This window comes from Mesoplodon bidens (genome assembly GCF_964165515.1).
Source record: "Mesoplodon bidens genome assembly, chromosome: X".
In the NCBI taxonomy this organism is placed as follows: Eukaryota; Metazoa; Chordata; class Mammalia; order Artiodactyla; family Ziphiidae; genus Mesoplodon; species Mesoplodon bidens.
In genome coordinates this window covers 38,987,373-39,004,099 of record NC_138163.1, presented here as the reverse complement: position 1 = coordinate 39,004,099, position 16,727 = coordinate 38,987,373, and the positions used below count along the sequence as shown (strand labels likewise).

Below are 16,727 nucleotides of genomic sequence, written 5' to 3'. Positions count from 1 at the left end.
TATGAGAACCAATGACATTATTTTAAAAATAATCAAGTGTACATTTAAGTTTCCTTGATATAAATTACTATAAATTATTCTACTGTAATCAAGCAACCTTCATGGTCATCCTAAAGGCAGTTCTAAGCATCATAATTCTCAATTGTCATTGACATCCTGGTATTCACTGCTGCAATATTAAATTGTTCAAATCACACCTAATGTACCTAAACGCTGTGATTAACATAATTTGATACTTTAATGACAGCTTTCATCAGCAATCTGTGATGTTATGTTGCTGAAATTCAGTGTCTTATACAAATAAATTCCCATTTAGGAAAAAAAAAAGCAAATGAGTATCTGCTTTTGTACTCTCAAAGGGAGAGCAAACACTAAGAAATTAGCTGGCAAATTTGGGGGGACTCCTCAGATATTCAATGTACCAAATTCTCCTTAGCACTATCTAGTTCATTAAAATGACAGCCTGACATCAAGTACAACCAATGCAGAGACAGAAAGTACGTCCACTGAAAAAGACTGGGAAGAAATCAAACAAGCTACTTTCGGGGGTCAAGGATATAACACGCATCTTCTCCTGGGCCTCCTTCCACAGGTGAGAAAATCACAGGACACAAGGAAGGGACTTTTTGGTAAGAAGAACAAAGGGATGATAAGAAAACAAAAGCCTTTCTCTCCCAGTCTTGTCTCTCTTCAGATGATGAGTGCCATTCGAGGTGAATACTGATGGTGTGTCCAGCTTGGGGAATCCAATTTTCTTATTCCTTTGCACTTTGAATGCACTTCCCCTGCTGGTTGCAGTATTAGCGATCACAATGGTCTTTGGGGGCGTAAATTGGTTTAGGCCCAGGCTGAGATTCTTCTTTCCCTACAGACTCCCAGATGGCAGATGGGCAAGAATGGGCTGTTTAAAGTTATATGCAGGGATGATATTTAGAATATTTGAGTACCAACTCATCAGAATAGATGCTCGACCATAAACAACCGGTATCTGGGTACTACTTACTGAATATCAGCCTTAGCAATAAGGAAAACAAGACTGGTTTGGTGGGGAGGGAAACAGTTTTGATTCGTTGTAAAATTATCTATACAATTTTTTCTTTAATTTGCATTGAACCTCCCCAAAAGCATTACCTGGAAAGACGTGTTAATTAATCTTAATGGATAAATCCAATTTAGATTAAAGAAGGAATGTGAAATATATGTACTATACAGGAAAACCTTAGGTCAAAAAGAACATTCCCAAAGCTTGCTGCTGCTATCATCACATTATAGCAAAAGAAGCTGTCTTTTCTAATAACTTCTTCTGATTCCCTTCACTGTTGCCTTTTCTCCCACAAATGCACCTCCCTTGTTTTCCAAGCTCTCCCACTCTTCTTTAAAACGCCAGTCACCTCAATAAATTTCTCTGCACTTCATTGTGATCCCCCCAACCTGATCAGTGACAATAAATGTACAGGTGGAACCAGTGATAGACCTGTATCAAGCAAAAAATGTAAGCACTTTAAAACAATGAGTTTAAAGAAAGACTACACCGAGTCTAAAGCACAGGGGCAGCTTCATTCTCTGATTAAATATGCTTTTATGTAAAAGAGAAAATGGTTTCTTGCTTGCCTTCATTCTGTTCTGTTTATTCTGTATAACTAAATTTAAATTGTAATATTTCCACCTCAATTACAAATGTTCTATTTCAGCAACCTTACATTAGATTGGGTTTTACGGGCTAGCCTGTAATTCTCCATAACAGTAATAATGTGGGGAAAACGCTAGATGTTACAAATTCCAAATGGCAAACAAATGATAAACAAAAAATTTGACTACAACCTGTTTGTAAATCAGGGAATGGCTGCACGGGATTTAGCATGCTGTAGTTATGCAGTGTCATAAGACAAAAACTAATGTAACTTTTGTAGGTATGTAACTAAACAAAGGTAAATTTCCATTATCTCCATGATATATGACAGTAAATGTTTTTAGTTTTATAGAAAATTTTACCTACTCTGCTTTATATCCTTCACTGTCATCCTTCTGTTTTCTTTTCATGCTCCTCTTTTCTATAACTACCAAGAAAATCACACAGCAAGAACAGAAGTACCAGATACTATAAACTCTAATACTAATTACAATCCTAAGATAAAAGTATTACTGCAAAGGAAGGCAAAGGTCGGAGGGGAGAGGTTCTTGTTCTATTGAGCCTGATGCTCCCTTATAGGAAACTGGAGTCTCTATCGCACCAAAGGCAAGTGGGGCTTTATTATTGTTTTTTTTTTAAAGCAATATAGAGTTGTTCATTTTATTTTTTTTAATTTTAATTTTATTTATTTATTTTTAAAATTTATTTTTAATTTATTTTTATTTTTGGCTGTGTTGGGTCTTTGTTGCTGTGCGCAGGCTTTCTCCGGTTGCGGCGAGCGGGGGTTACTCTTCGTTGCCATGCACGGGCTTCTCATTGCGGTGGCTTCTCTTCTTGAGGAGCATGGGCTCTAGGCGTGTGGGCTTCAGTAGTTGTGGCACACGGGCTCAGTAGCTGTGGCACGTGAGCTCTACAGCGCAAGCTCAGTAGTTGTGGCGCACCGGCTTAATTGCTCCGCAGCATGTGGGATCTTCCCGGGCCAGGGCTCGAACCCGTGTCCCCTGCATTGGCAGGTGTATTCTTTTTTTTTTTTTTTTTGCGGTACACGGGCCTCTCACTGTTGTGGCCTCTCCCGTTGCAGAGCACAGGCTCCGGACGTGCAGGCTCAGTGGCCATGGCTCACGGGCCCAGCCGCTCCACGGCGTGTGGGATCTTCCCGGACTGGGGCACGAACCTGTGTCCCCTGCATCGGCAGGCGGACTCTCAATCACTGCGCCACCAGGGAAGCCCTTAATTTTTATTTTAAAAAAAGTTTTACTGGAGTATAGCTGATTTACAATGTTGTGTTAGTTTCAGGTATACAGCAAAGTGAACCAGTTATACATATACCCACTCTTTTTTAGATTTTTCTCCCATGTAGGTCATTACAGAGTACTGAGTAGAGTTCCCTGTGGTATACAGTAGGTCCTTATTAGTGATCTATTTTATGTATAGTAGTGTGTATCTGTCAATTATTATCATATTGAAAGTTATCATTCAAAATTAACATATAAATGTTTAGTGGATGATTTGCTGAGTCACATTTTATGTACCACTGCGCCTCTTCATCCACACAAATGGTTAAGTATGGATACAAAAGAACTGTGTTCGAAGCTAATTTTTCTTTCTAGAAGCTCGAACCCAAGTAGTGTTTTGGTTATATGAACTATAATCCTACTACATCATTAAAAACATAAGCCTATTTCCTCAAAACATTTGGGTTAAGCACACAATCATGAGACTGTTATATTTTTAAATTATCTAAAATAACTTAGCTTGTGGGAGAAATAAAAACAAATCTACCTTTGAAAAATATTTATATTATCTTGAAACTTTCAGTTCTTATACATAGGAAGGGCACCCAGGGCTACTGTTTTTCCTGATTCATTTGACTGCTGAGAAGGAAAGGGGTAAGAGTAAGCCTGAATATTTAACTAAGATATGGAATGCATGAAAGAAGGATAAAGGAAAAGTTGGATTTTATATAATCCTTAAACTAATAATCCACCAACTTTTCTCAAAAATTAGCATGGATTCTGAGAGGGAAGATTTCCAACGTAAAATCACATAGACATATGCTAAGCAAACAGGATGAAAGACAAGTAAATAGTATGGTACTAAGAAAAGAGGTGTTTCCTCAAAGCTCATAGGCAAGAAAGTTCTAAAACGAAGAGTGTTGGCGTAAATTATAGCACAAGTAAGCTTTGTCAGGGACATGTCTCTTCTTTAGAAATGGGCTTTAGGATATCTGCAGTGACACTAGGAATGAAAAACATAACCTTTAAGACAATATTGAGTGTTTATAAAAATGAAGAAATTTTCAAAAGGGCAAAAACATACACTTATAATAAATGCTTCAAGGAGGTTAAGGAACCAACATTCTAATTACAGGAAAGTTGTCAATACTGCAAAATTACTATGATATCATCTGGAAATAAACTTGCTTTAAATAGTTATCTAGAACAAAATTATTTTTTAATACTGTTATTTTGATGTGTATATTTTTATAACTTCACAAATCATGCTTTACCCAGTTTGGTTCTTTTCTTTCAAACTAAGGAACTGATCACAACGAATATCTTAAGTGATAAGTACAATAGGTCAACAGTGCCTATGGTTAGTGATTAGTTCCAAGGAAATTATGGCACTGTACCTAGTTTGGCTCAGGACAACCATGTATTGCTAAGATCAGTGTTAAAGCAATGTTAAGAGTTGATAAGTGTAAGCATCAAGTGTTATTAATTTAAGGGTCCCAACTAAAATGAGGCACTGTCCTCAGGAACCGGGTGACTGTAAGTAGTTCACTGATTGGTGGTTGTATGTACCCTCTCTTATCTATTAAAAAAGGCTGAAAATGACTCAGTAGGTGATGTGTCTCTACAGAATCAAGACTCATATCCTTGCAGATTTACACATAGATGTTAGTTCTTCTCAAGATCCAACTCCCATATTTAAAGGAAGAAAAAAAGGACTGAGTCTATCTTAAAAGACTTCTAGAACCTCAGATTACTTTCCCACAGAATTCCATTTAAGAAACCTGTTTGTATAAAATAATTAAGGTGAATAAAACCAAATTATAATATGTAACATTATCAAACAGGTTAAGGAATATATTGTTATCAAACACTATTACTGCCTAATGTCTAATGTCATTTGATTACACAGAAGGCTTTTCTTAAATGATTCTATTTTGTAAAAATGCACCTGTACTATTTTCCCATTGACCTGCTTCTAGACCATATACGACATGACACCTCTCTCTAATGGCCAGAGTTTCACGTCTATACAACAGATTCACGAGTCTACTCTAAACAGGCTACGACGGAGTCCACCGCAGGAAAAGATTTGATTTGAAAATGTCTTACCCCAGATATGAGAAATACTTTGCAGAAGTCCAAAACCGGCAGGATCTGTAGAAAACTGGCAGCTTCCAGTGTGTCTTGAAGGTTGTCCATATTAAGAGAAAGCTTTGCAGTGTAAATGAAATCAATAATTTTCCTTAAACCGACTTTGCTCACGCCATGAAGCTTAATGCACATTAAATCTTGTTCTTTCATTCCACCTTAAATAAAAAGACACTCCATTAAATGACCGTGGATAATTTAATTAAGGTCAAACTCACTTCTGCTGCTAACTAGATATGATAAAATCAGGGAAATTTTATTCTGTGTAGCATTTGTATCAGAGTCAGGTTTCTGCATATTTTACAGTTAAAAGAGAGTACTTATAAAGGAATATCTCTATACTAATGGAGGTGGTATACAATGCAAGTGCTTCCAAAATGTTCTCCTGTCACTTCAGATCTTTTGATGGATTAGAGATTGTATTAGTGGGGAATGTATTAGTCTCTGATGGCCCATTCAGATATGTGTCTGGGAAAGCAAAGCTATGAGATAAAGGTAGACAGAAGAATAAGAAAGGTACATCCGTTTTCCAGGTTAAAAAAGGGCCACCCACAACTGTACATACTGGGTGTCTATTCCTTTTGAAACTCTTTCTTCTTGTAAAGACACTGACCAAAGAACTGAATCTTCCTTTACCAATACAAGGATTTAAACACATATTTTTCATACTGTTTTAACGTGGAAGAAGAGTTTAGAAAGGCAAGCTACCTGTGAACATAGCCTTGAAGTAATCACTAGCAGAGGCCATCATGACTCTGTGCACAGGGAAGGCGTCATCTGTGTCCCCCGGCATCAGGGTCACGTCACAGAGCAACCCTTCAACTCGGAGCTGGTCAAACCCCTACAACAAGAACATGAGATGAGCCGCTCAGCAAGGTAAAATGGGAATACAGATCTCTGTGTGCTAGAATTCTCTTGACGTATTAATGTGTGGGGAATATATTTGGAACATAAAGTCAGTAGAATAATGACTCAGAAGAAGAAAAAACTGAACAGCTTACTTGATATGTGGCAATATATATTTAACTCACTGTAGAAAAAGATAAAATTAAGATTAATTTGGATTAAGAACAAATAAGGAAAGAGTATATACATTCACTTACTTATATAACCATTGGCTTTCACAGTATTTTGAAAAAAAAATTACCACGTACACTTTATTTTCCCATGTGCAGAATTAGTTCCAGTTTGTGAAGAAGAAAAGAGTTCTGGAGATGGATGGTGGTGATGGATGCACATTATGAATGTATTTAATACTGCTGAACAGTACAGTTAAAAATGGTTAAGATGGTAAATTTTATGATATGCATATTTTATCACAATAAAAAATGGAGAATAAAAGAAAGATTTTTGCAAGATGGAGTCTGTAGTTTCAAAAATGGAAATGTACTGTTATAAAAAATCATGAAGATACTCATACAAATTACTTTTATTTATTTATTTATTTTAATATATACAGCAGGTTCTTATTAGTTAAATTTATTTGTTTGTTTGTTTATTTATGGCTGCATTGGGTCTTCGTTGCTGCGCACAGGCTTTCTCTAGCTGTGGCGAGCGGGGCTACTCCTCCATGCGGTGCGCGGGCTTCTCATTGTGGTGGCTTCTCTCTGTTGCAGAGCACCGGCTCTAGGTGCACGGCCTTCAGTAGTTGTGGCATGCAGGCTCAGTAGTTGTGGCTCGTGGGCTCAGTCTCAGTAGTTGTGGCACACAGGCTTAGTTGCTCTGCGGCACGTGGGATCTTCCCGGACCAGGGCTCAAACCCGTGTCCCCTGCATTAGCAGGAGGATTCTTAACCACTGCACCACCAGGGAAGTCCTACAAATTACTTTCTAATAATATAATGTAATATAATAATGTAATACAATAAGAACTAATAGCAAGGATTATTCTATCCCTTTCTTATTTTAATGACCCCAAATAAAACTTTTATTTAAAGTCATGTTTCATGGATTTAAGAAGCAAAAGGCACGACATACTGAAGAATGCAGTTTCAGAAATAGTGATCCTGCACATATGTATAATATAAATCTTAGTCTAAACATCTTCTCGTCATAATTTTTAAATTGCTTTTTAAAGAAAATGCTTGAATCTACAGAACTAGAACTTCAAAGAGATAATGTAATCCAGCCACTTTCTCTCTGGAGAGAGATATAAATATTTTTACTCCAAAAATATTTATACATTATACATATACTTTAGAACAGGATTATGTATCATATTTTCCTCTCTCCAACAGTGATTGACATATGTTTTTGTTCACAAATATCAACTCTTTCACAAATGCCCCTTTTCCTTTGTAAACACAAACATTTCGCCACCCCCGCACCCCCTCAATATTTTCCTTTCTCCATTGCTAAATCATCTCCTGTTCCTATTATTTAGAAAAGTAGAGATAAAAAGAGATGTCCATTTTAGGGAACTATTTTCATGGAGAAGGTAGGAAGTGGCTTTCTGAAAATTCACATATGGAGTCTAAATTGCAGTAAGTTTAAGGGGATTGCCTTTCAAACATAGGTGAGCATACTAGAATTGGGAAGTCCTGAATGCGACCACTGGGGCTGGGGATGGGATGGCCAAGCCATTGAGGAGGAGGGAACCATCAGGTAGAAGAGCTGAGGGACTAGGATGTTTGAATTCCCCAGTGCTTGGCATATAGTTGGCACTTAACAAATGTTCAGTTAATGCTTGACCAAACAAACCAGACTTTACCCAGAAGCCATCACTTGGTATTAAAAACAACAACATGTAGAACTTGAATTTTGTAACAAGCTAACTAGAAACCAGGAACTTTATTTGTGAACCTACTCTCAATAATAAAATAAATTGTGCCTATAGTGCTTATTTGTGGTAAACTGTACAGGCTAAGATGAGAGAAGAGGAATTGAACCAGGGTTTGGGGGGAAAAGGTTGGCTCCCAAGGGCTTGGCTTTTTTCTCCTTCAGATAAATTTCAGGTTTAAAAAATTTAGATATATGTTTGTTGTAAAAATACAGAAGGATAAAAATAGAAAACTAAAGTCCACCTCTTCTACTTACTAAGAGTAACTACTGTTAACAGTTTAGTATATATACTTCCAGGCCACTTTCTACACATATGCGTATAGGAGTTTTTAAAGTAGGATACTACACTTACTGTTATGCATCTTTTTTGGGGAGGGGGGTGCCCTCCGGGCTGCACAACATGTGGGATCTTAGTTCCCCAACCAGGGATAGAACCTGCGCCCCTGCAGTGGAAGCGCGGAGTCTCAATCACTGGACCGCAAGGGAAGTCCCCTGTTATGCATTTTTAAAATTCACCTGAGCGCATAACACAGACAGCCTTCTGTCTCAGTACACACAAATCTACTTCATTCTTTTTAGTGGATGCACAGAATTTCATGGGGTATGGGGCCTACCATAATTATTCATCCATTCCTCACTTTTGGTCTCTCAACTTTTGCTATTACAAGCAATGTTGCAATGATCTTCCTTGTACGTATACTTACTTGTGTGAGTAGATCTGTGGGAAATATTCCTAGAAGTGGAATTGTTGGTTTAAACAATATATATACTTTTAAAGTTTTCATAGCTACTGGCAAGTTAAAGCATATAGTTTATCTCGGGAAATTTATCATACCTTGGGTACTGGCAAAAAAGAGAGATGTCAAGATACCCATCAGATGAAACTAGGTACAGTATGCCGCCTTACTTTATTTTTATTCAGCAAATAACTTTTGAATCTTCCTCTCTAAGGTATATGTAGATAATATCTTTGAAAGGCAATCATGGCTTCTTCAGTCAAAAGCAATGATTGTATCTAATCACTTATTTTCTTGCACTAAAAAAAACCCCCCAAAACCTTCTCAGCTCATTTGCTGGCCCTCCTGCCTTTAAAATATTCCTACAAATATTTTATACTGAGAATTGAGTAATGTCAGTAGGCTTCTTTCCTACTATTTATTATTCCTTCTTTTCCCCTTTGAAAAAAGGCATGGCTAATGTTTCCTGTATCATTACCTGTGTCATTTCTCATTTGGTCCATATTCCATTAAAACTGCTTGTTGAGGTTTGTACTCAATCTTTAAAATCTCGACAGTTCAGCTAAGACACCAGGAGCTTTTACCCTCTTCACAGATTTGATCATTTTGCTTCCGTTTGCACTATTAAAAAAAATCCTCTAACCATTCTCAGTATAATCTGGCACCCCCACAGAAAGGAAGCTGAGGCTCCTAGACCATTTTTATCACATTCTGAGTATTTTCTATCCTAAGCTTAATTTATCTACCTTTGGCAAATTGTCTGCTTTTGAGAGGTTTTGCATTTGTTTTCACTGCATGTAAAGTAGTTTCCCTTTCTGTACATTGCATAACCTTTATTTTCAAATGCACAAATAATCCCACTATCCAATTCCATATTTGCTAATTTTATTCCTCATTATTGCTGTCCTTATCCAAATAAGATCTGTCAATTCAGACTGTTTTCATATAGACCTAAATATCTTGTTTACATGTTGTTATCTGTACTATCCCAGATGTGTCTAAAGAGAAAAAAACTAAAGTTCCTCTACAACATACTTTGTCATACAGAAGTACATACTCATTTTTCTAAACAACTTTTATACTCTAATCTTGTGAAGAATGTACACATGAAAAGAACTGAGGTGGGGGGGACTTCCCTGGTGGTTAAGACTCTGCACCTCCAATGCAAGGGGCGCGGGTTTGATTCCTGGTCGGGGAACTAAGATCTCACATGCTGTGCAGCGCATCCAAGAAAATATAAAAATAATAAAAAATAAAAAAATAAAAATAAGAAAAGCGGGGGGTCATTCTCTTCCACAATTCTCATCTGCCCTCTGTACATCTACCTTTTGCTTTCACTGTTATAATCTTTCCCCCTATTTAACTCTAGGAAGATTCTTGAAGATACCTTGCACACTTAAAATGTGTCCTTTTATTATAAAATCATTTTCTTCCACCAAATTTGTACTGATTCCTCTTGCGAGAATTCTATAAACATTTTTGTCTACTTCTGCATGCCAATCCACAATATACAGATACAGCTGTGTTTTATGCAAAATTGCTCAAAGTTTACCATTAGTCTTTTTGGAATATCTTTAAACTGTTTCTACTGCTTTAAACTCAACTTCTTTCTAGCTCAATCCTTATCTTAGTTCTCTATTTTTCTATTTTTTCTGAGCCTTGGGTTCTATTTATGAGGGGATTGTTGTCTGTTCTCAATTTCTTTAATCTACTATTTCCCTTTCCCTCTTCTATTAACATCCCCATATCTTCTTTTTTATTTCTTCTTCACATCCTTTTAGGGAAAAAATAAGCATTAAAAAAACGTTCTTTTCTTCTCTGTAGTAAATTTACCTAATATATCGAAACTTCAAATACTATTACATAGAGGGAGGTACATATGTCATACTCTAAAGGACTGAAACATTTTAAATGAGTTTGATAAATGTTTAAATGGTCACGATAAAACAGAGGAGGGCATGCACTGACATTACACAGCTATAATATAGAAACCTGATGAGCTACAAATAACGTATACCAAAAGTTGGTTGGATGTCAACAGCTTTCAAAATAAATATGCTACTGTGGAAAAAAAGGTAGATTGACACTCTCAGGTATTAAAAAGTAATCTGATAAGCAAATCTTTCCACTAAATTCTGCATTGGCAATAACTTACTAGCAGATTCTATCTAGTTTTGATCAGTGTAATTTCGAAAAGGAAGTGGAGTAAAAAGGAAATGCATCCTAAGAAGAGCAATAAAAATTAATAATGTTAAAGTTGTTTTATGAACAAAGATTAAGGAACTAAAAGAAGAGAAGGTAGAGGAATAGGTTTACTCCAATCTTTAAGTAAATGTAATGTATTTGATCAAAGCAATACCACAGTCATGTTTTTATGAGACACTGTTCATTCAGAGGACAGAAAAGGAACAGATATTAATTAAACGCTATTCTCATTATATAACACTGCTTGGAGTTTAAAAACTGCTAATGGCTTTCTATCACTGCATTATATCATTATATAAGGCTTTAAAGACTTCTCTAATCTGGCCCCAACTCAACTGTTCAATCTTATTTTTCGTTATTTCCCTAAGTATGCTGACCCATCTTAACAGGTTGTTCTCCAGACTACCTCATTGGTAAAAACCCAGGCTTACTCCTTTTCCAGTACCTTTATTTATGCCAATTTATTGTACTAAATTATGCTATTTTATTTTATTTTTCACATAGAATATCCTCCCTCCTTCAAAGCCGAGTTCAAATTTGACCTCCTATGTAAAGCTATCTCTAACCAAATCTCTAAAAGACTTAGGCATCTGGAGTCTGTAATTAAATTTAGCATTTAATTACAGCTGACCCTTGAACAACATGGGTTTGAACTCCACAGATCCACTTACATGTGAATTTCTTTCAATAGTAAATATTGATACTACAGTACTACACGATCTGCGATTAGCTGAATCTGCAGATGAGGAACTGCGGATACATAGGGCCGACTGCGTGGAGGGCTGGCACTCCTGACCCCAGCATTGTTCAAGGGTCAATGTATAGCCCATAGATTTCTGTTTCCAGCAAAGATGAAGTAACAGGGAGTGGATTTACCTTACTTCTTGAAACAACTCAAAATCAGGCAAAATATATAAAAAATAATAGTTTCAGGCTGGAAGAAGGAGAGGATCTGTGAAAGAGGAGAAACAAGTTAGCGGAGCCCCATGATTGTTTATGGCCTGGAATTTCCAGAGGTACAGGGAGTGGGAACCCAGGCGAAGCCCAGCATTTTCCCAGGGTTGAGTGTCTTAGGGCAGCTAGGTTTGTAGGGCAGAATACAAGAGGGGAGCTATGCACAGAGAGAGGGCTATGGAGATCTAAAAACAATCCCCCCTCAAGTACTGACGAGTGCATTTGTCTGGGGGAAAGAATCACCTAAAAGGAGCACAGGGAACACTCTTCAAGGTTCACCAAATGCTGGAAACAGATCCTATTCAAACCACAAGACTGGTAACTCATAATGCTAGGGCTTTGGGTAAAGAACTCAAAAGGATTTGTCTCAGTACTGGGAAAAAGTTTGCTCTAGAATAAGTGTGAGGTTCCACCTCACAAAGCTTAAAAATAAACAGAAAATACATTAATGAAAACAGAAGAACTGGGGAAGAAATCAAAATGACTGCCACCAAAACTCATGCTGAGTCCCAAGTGCCACCAAACTCATGCTGAGTCCCCACCCTACTCCCTACTTTTCCCCCCAATGTACCCGAGCCTGGACTTAAGGCATCATATAATCTGGAGGCAGTCATCTGGGAGCAGACTGAGAAAGCTCTACTTCTGGCTGGAAGAGCAAGAAAAGGGATTCTGAAAGCTCACAGGGAGTGGAGAAAGATCCATTTCACTTTTTTCCCTCTGTTTTCCTCTGAGCCCCAATCCCCAGGCAATTCCAAGGCACTGGTGGTGGCAACAGTGACAGTGGTAACAGTGGTGACAGCAAATTCCTAAAATTCTGAGAGGAATCTTTTTTGATCAGATGAAGTCCCAGCTTTCAGGCCAGAGGACCATAAGGAGAGCCCTACAGAACTGGGAAGTACTGGGGAGATGGTGGAGACGGAGGATCAGGAAAAAGAGACCCCACAAAGTTCCACACCATGGAATACTGCTTAACAATAAAAAGGAATAGACTACTGATACACAAAAAAAAGTAAATGGATCTCGAAGATATTACACAAAGTAAAAGAAGCCAGTCTCAAGAGCTCACAGACTGCATGATGTCATCTACATAATATTCTCAAAAGACAAAAACACAGTGACAAAAAACAGATCAGTAGTATCCAGGGCTTAGAGGTAGGGATGAGTGTGACTACCAAGTGTAACAAGAGAGTATGTTAGGGGCTTCCCTGGTGGTGCAGTGGTTGAGAATCTGCCTGCCAATGCAGGGGACATGGGTTCAAACCCTGGTCTGGGAGGATCCCACATGCCGTGGAGCAACTAAGCCCGTGTGCCACAACGACTGAGCCTGTGCTCTACAGCCCGTGAGCCACAACTACTGAGCCTGTGAGCCACAACTACTGAGCCCACATGCCACAACTACTGAACCCCACGCGCCTAGAGCATGTGCTGCACAACGAGAGAAGCCACCGCAATGAGAAGCTGGTGCACCACAACGAAGAGTAGCCCCCGTTCGCCGCAACTAGAGAAAGCCCCCGTGCACAGCAACAAAGACCCAACATAGCCAAAAATAATAAATAAATAATACAATAAATAAATTTATAAAAAAAGAGAGTACATTAGGATAATAGAACAGCCCTGCATCTTTTTTTTCCTGCATCTTAATTGTGGTGATGATTACATGAAACAGTATATCTGTGAAAACTCATATATGTATAGATCCATTTAAAAAAATCAGTTTTATTGTATGTTAGTTAAAAATAAAGAGTAGAAAGATGGCAAAAGATATGCCAAGCTAACATGGATTAAAAGAAACCTGGCATGACTATAATATCAGACAAAATAGATTTCAGAGCAAAGACTATTATCGGTCTGATGAAAGATCTCAGCTTCCTCAAGAAACTAGAAAGAGCAAATTAATTCCAAATTAAGCAGGAAAATGGAAATAATAAAGATCAAAGTGGAGATGAATGAAATATAAAACAGAAAAATAGAGAAATATTTAAAAAGCAACCAAAAAGCTGGTTCTTTGAGAAGATTCATACATCTGATAAAACTCCAGCCAGGATGATTAGGGGGAAAAAATGGAGAAAATACAAATTATCAATAACAGCATTGAGAGAGGTGATATCAGTAGAGACTCTACAAATATTAAAAGGATAACAAGAAAATATGAACAACTGTATGCCCATAAATTTGACAACTCAGTTGAAATGGACAAATTCTTTGAAAGACACAAGTTGCTAATAATTACTCTAGAAGAAACAGATAAACTGAGTAGCCATATATATATACTATAAAACTGAATTTTCACTGGTTAATTCTACCTTACATTTAAGGAAGAAATAGCACCAATTCTACAAAAACAGATCCAGAAACTTAAGAGGCGGAAACATGTCCCAATTCATTCTACAAGGCCATTATTATCCTACCGAAACCAGACAAAGATAATCAAAGAAAACTAAGACCAAAGACCCTCAAGACCATAGATGCAAAAATTCCTACTATTTTATCAAATCAAATTGAATAATATATAAAAAGGATAATACATCATGAGCAATTGGGGTTTATTCCTATAATGCATGGTTGCTTTAGCATTCAAAAATCAATTAATATAATTCACATTAATAGACTAAAAAAGAAAAATGATAAGATCATCTCAATAGGTGCAAAAACATGTTTGACAAAATCCAACATCAATTTCTGATTTGAAAAAAAAACACAAAACTCTCAGCAAACTAGGAACAGAAAGAAACTTCCTCAAATCTATACCTAACCTAACATCACACTTAATGGTGAAAGAATGAATGCATTCCCCCTAGTATTAGGACAAAGCAAGAATGTACACTCTCATCACTTCTATTCAACATTTTTTGGAGTTTCTACCCAGTGCAACAAGGCAAGAAAAAGAAATAAGAGGCATCAGACTGGAAAGGAAGAAATAAAACTATCTTTATTTATAGGCAAAATGGTTGTCTATGTAGAAAATCCTAGAGAATCTACAAAAAAGCTTCTAGAACTAATAAGTCAGTTTTTCAAGGTTGGAAGATACAAGATGAATAATCAGTAACAAACAGTATTTTTATATACTAGCAACAGACAATCAGAAACTGAAAGTATGTATTTGAGCATATTTAACTCTCGGTTGGTATGTACTGGTCCTCTCTATCACTTAAAACATGCTAAATATCAAAACAACAAAAAAACTCATTTGAAAGAGCAGGGTAATAATACACTAAAGTGGCCTAAAAGGAAAGGTGGTAGACTGTCTTCCAACTTATACACTAAAGATACACACTCAATTGGAAGTATTAGAATAACCTATTGTACCCTAACCTGAGTACCTGAAGAACTAACCCCAAGAAAAATTATATATTCATTTCTCTACATTCTAGGTGACATTCAGGAAACTGAAATAAAGAAATAAAAAGTATCATTTTAATAAAAACTTCAACAATCTGGATTATTCAAGCTCCTCTTTTATAAAATATAACATTCTAAAATCATTATACTTTTCTTATGTTAATAATATTTTAAAAGTTGCTTATCTTATGATCATAAAACTTTTAAATAGGGTACAGTTCATCAACATGACACGATCAGCAACCCAAACGTTTACCTTAGGATAAGTATTTCATGAAGTTAGCCTACTGGAAAGCAATGCAAGTTAATTTGTATAGGCTCTTGAGAAAAGCCATTTCTTTAGCAGTCTATTACATAGATAATAACTTGAGACAATACAACCAAATCTGTCATTGACTTTACAACTAAAGTTGAACAGAGAAAATAAATAGGTAAAATGGAGGGCAGTATGGAAGAGCAATCTGATAGGCACCAATCTTAACATGAGAAAATATCCCTCAGGCATCTAGACATCTGGAGCCAGGAGGCGTTTTCAAGCTTGATAGGCTGAAACATGGTACTCTACTTATGGCCTCCTTGTCCTAACAAGGATGTTTCCAAATGGCAGTTAACATTTTTTTCTCTTTGGTCTCCCCATTCACCCCCATTTTGACAGGGGAAGGGAGGAAGGGCAGGCAGGCATGAAGACACTCTGTGTAATTCTGTTATTTCTATTAAGAATAAAATCTTTACTGCATCATTCGTGCCAAATTATCTTTTAGTCTTTAATATATCTTTTTATACTTATATTCAGTGAAAACTTAATACTTAAAGACATTAAAAAGAGAATAGATTTTAGAGCAAGATTAGAAGAAATACAAATTTACATTTAGAAAACCTGTGTTCAAGTCCTGGTTTTTGTCCCTTAGTGGGCAAGTGAATTTGGGCAAGCCTTCTAAGTTTCCTGAGCTTCAGTTTCCCAATCTATAAAATGGGGATAATAATCCTTGCCTTTTCTACCTCACAAAATTGTTTCACATATTAATGAGGCAAGCATATGTGAAAGTGACTTATAAGTGCTATCCAAATTCATTTATTCCATAAACAATATCAATAAGAGCAGTAAAAAGCATTGAGTACTTCCTCTGTGCCAGGTACTGGGCTAGGCTCTTTATATGTATTATCTCTTTCAATGATAATAATAATATTAATAATAAATAACAATAATTATAATCTATTGACATTTATTAATCATTCACCATGTACCCCAGCACTAGATCATACACAGACAGAAACAACAAATTAGACTCTAGATCTTGTGGATCTCACTGATAGGTGATATTGATGGGCTAAGAGGGGGGTAAAGCAGAAGCTGCTAACTCTGCCTAGGTTAAACAAATTCCAGCTTTAAAAGGCATTGAAATTAGCTGTCAGAAGAACAGATCCATGGGAGAAACTGTTTTCAGACATCTCACTCTGCAGAATTACCCACTGCACAACTGTAGTGGGAAGAATGTGAGTTAAGGCCAAAACTGGAATTCCAGTTTTACCGCTTACCATTTAAGATGGATCGTTATGAATAAATAGGGGTTTACCAGACCAAGAAATTTAAGTAAGGGCATTCCAGGGAGAAGCGATGAGTGCAAAGGCACTTAAGTGTAAAAAAATAACATATGTTTAGAGAATAATGAAAAATCAGAAGTCTTCCAGAAATTTGCCT

At 36.7% G+C, this 16,727-nt stretch overlaps 1 protein-coding gene across 3 annotated transcripts in view; it reads right to left on the bottom strand.

The window, feature by feature from the left end:
- The window catches only part of KLHL13 (kelch like family member 13), a gene marked incomplete at its 5' end in the record, with an annotated part of 190,814 nt that overhangs the window by 16,100 nt on the left and 157,987 nt on the right, over nucleotides 1-16,727 (bottom strand). For all 3 annotated transcript variants that reach the window (XM_081222704.1, XM_081222705.1, XM_081222706.1), the window contains 2 exons: nucleotides 4,975-5,171; nucleotides 5,722-5,854. In XM_081222704.1, the coding sequence (XP_081078830.1) occupies nucleotides 4,975-5,171; nucleotides 5,722-5,854 (330 nt within the window). The remainder of the gene's footprint in view (nucleotides 1-4,974; nucleotides 5,172-5,721; nucleotides 5,855-16,727) is intronic.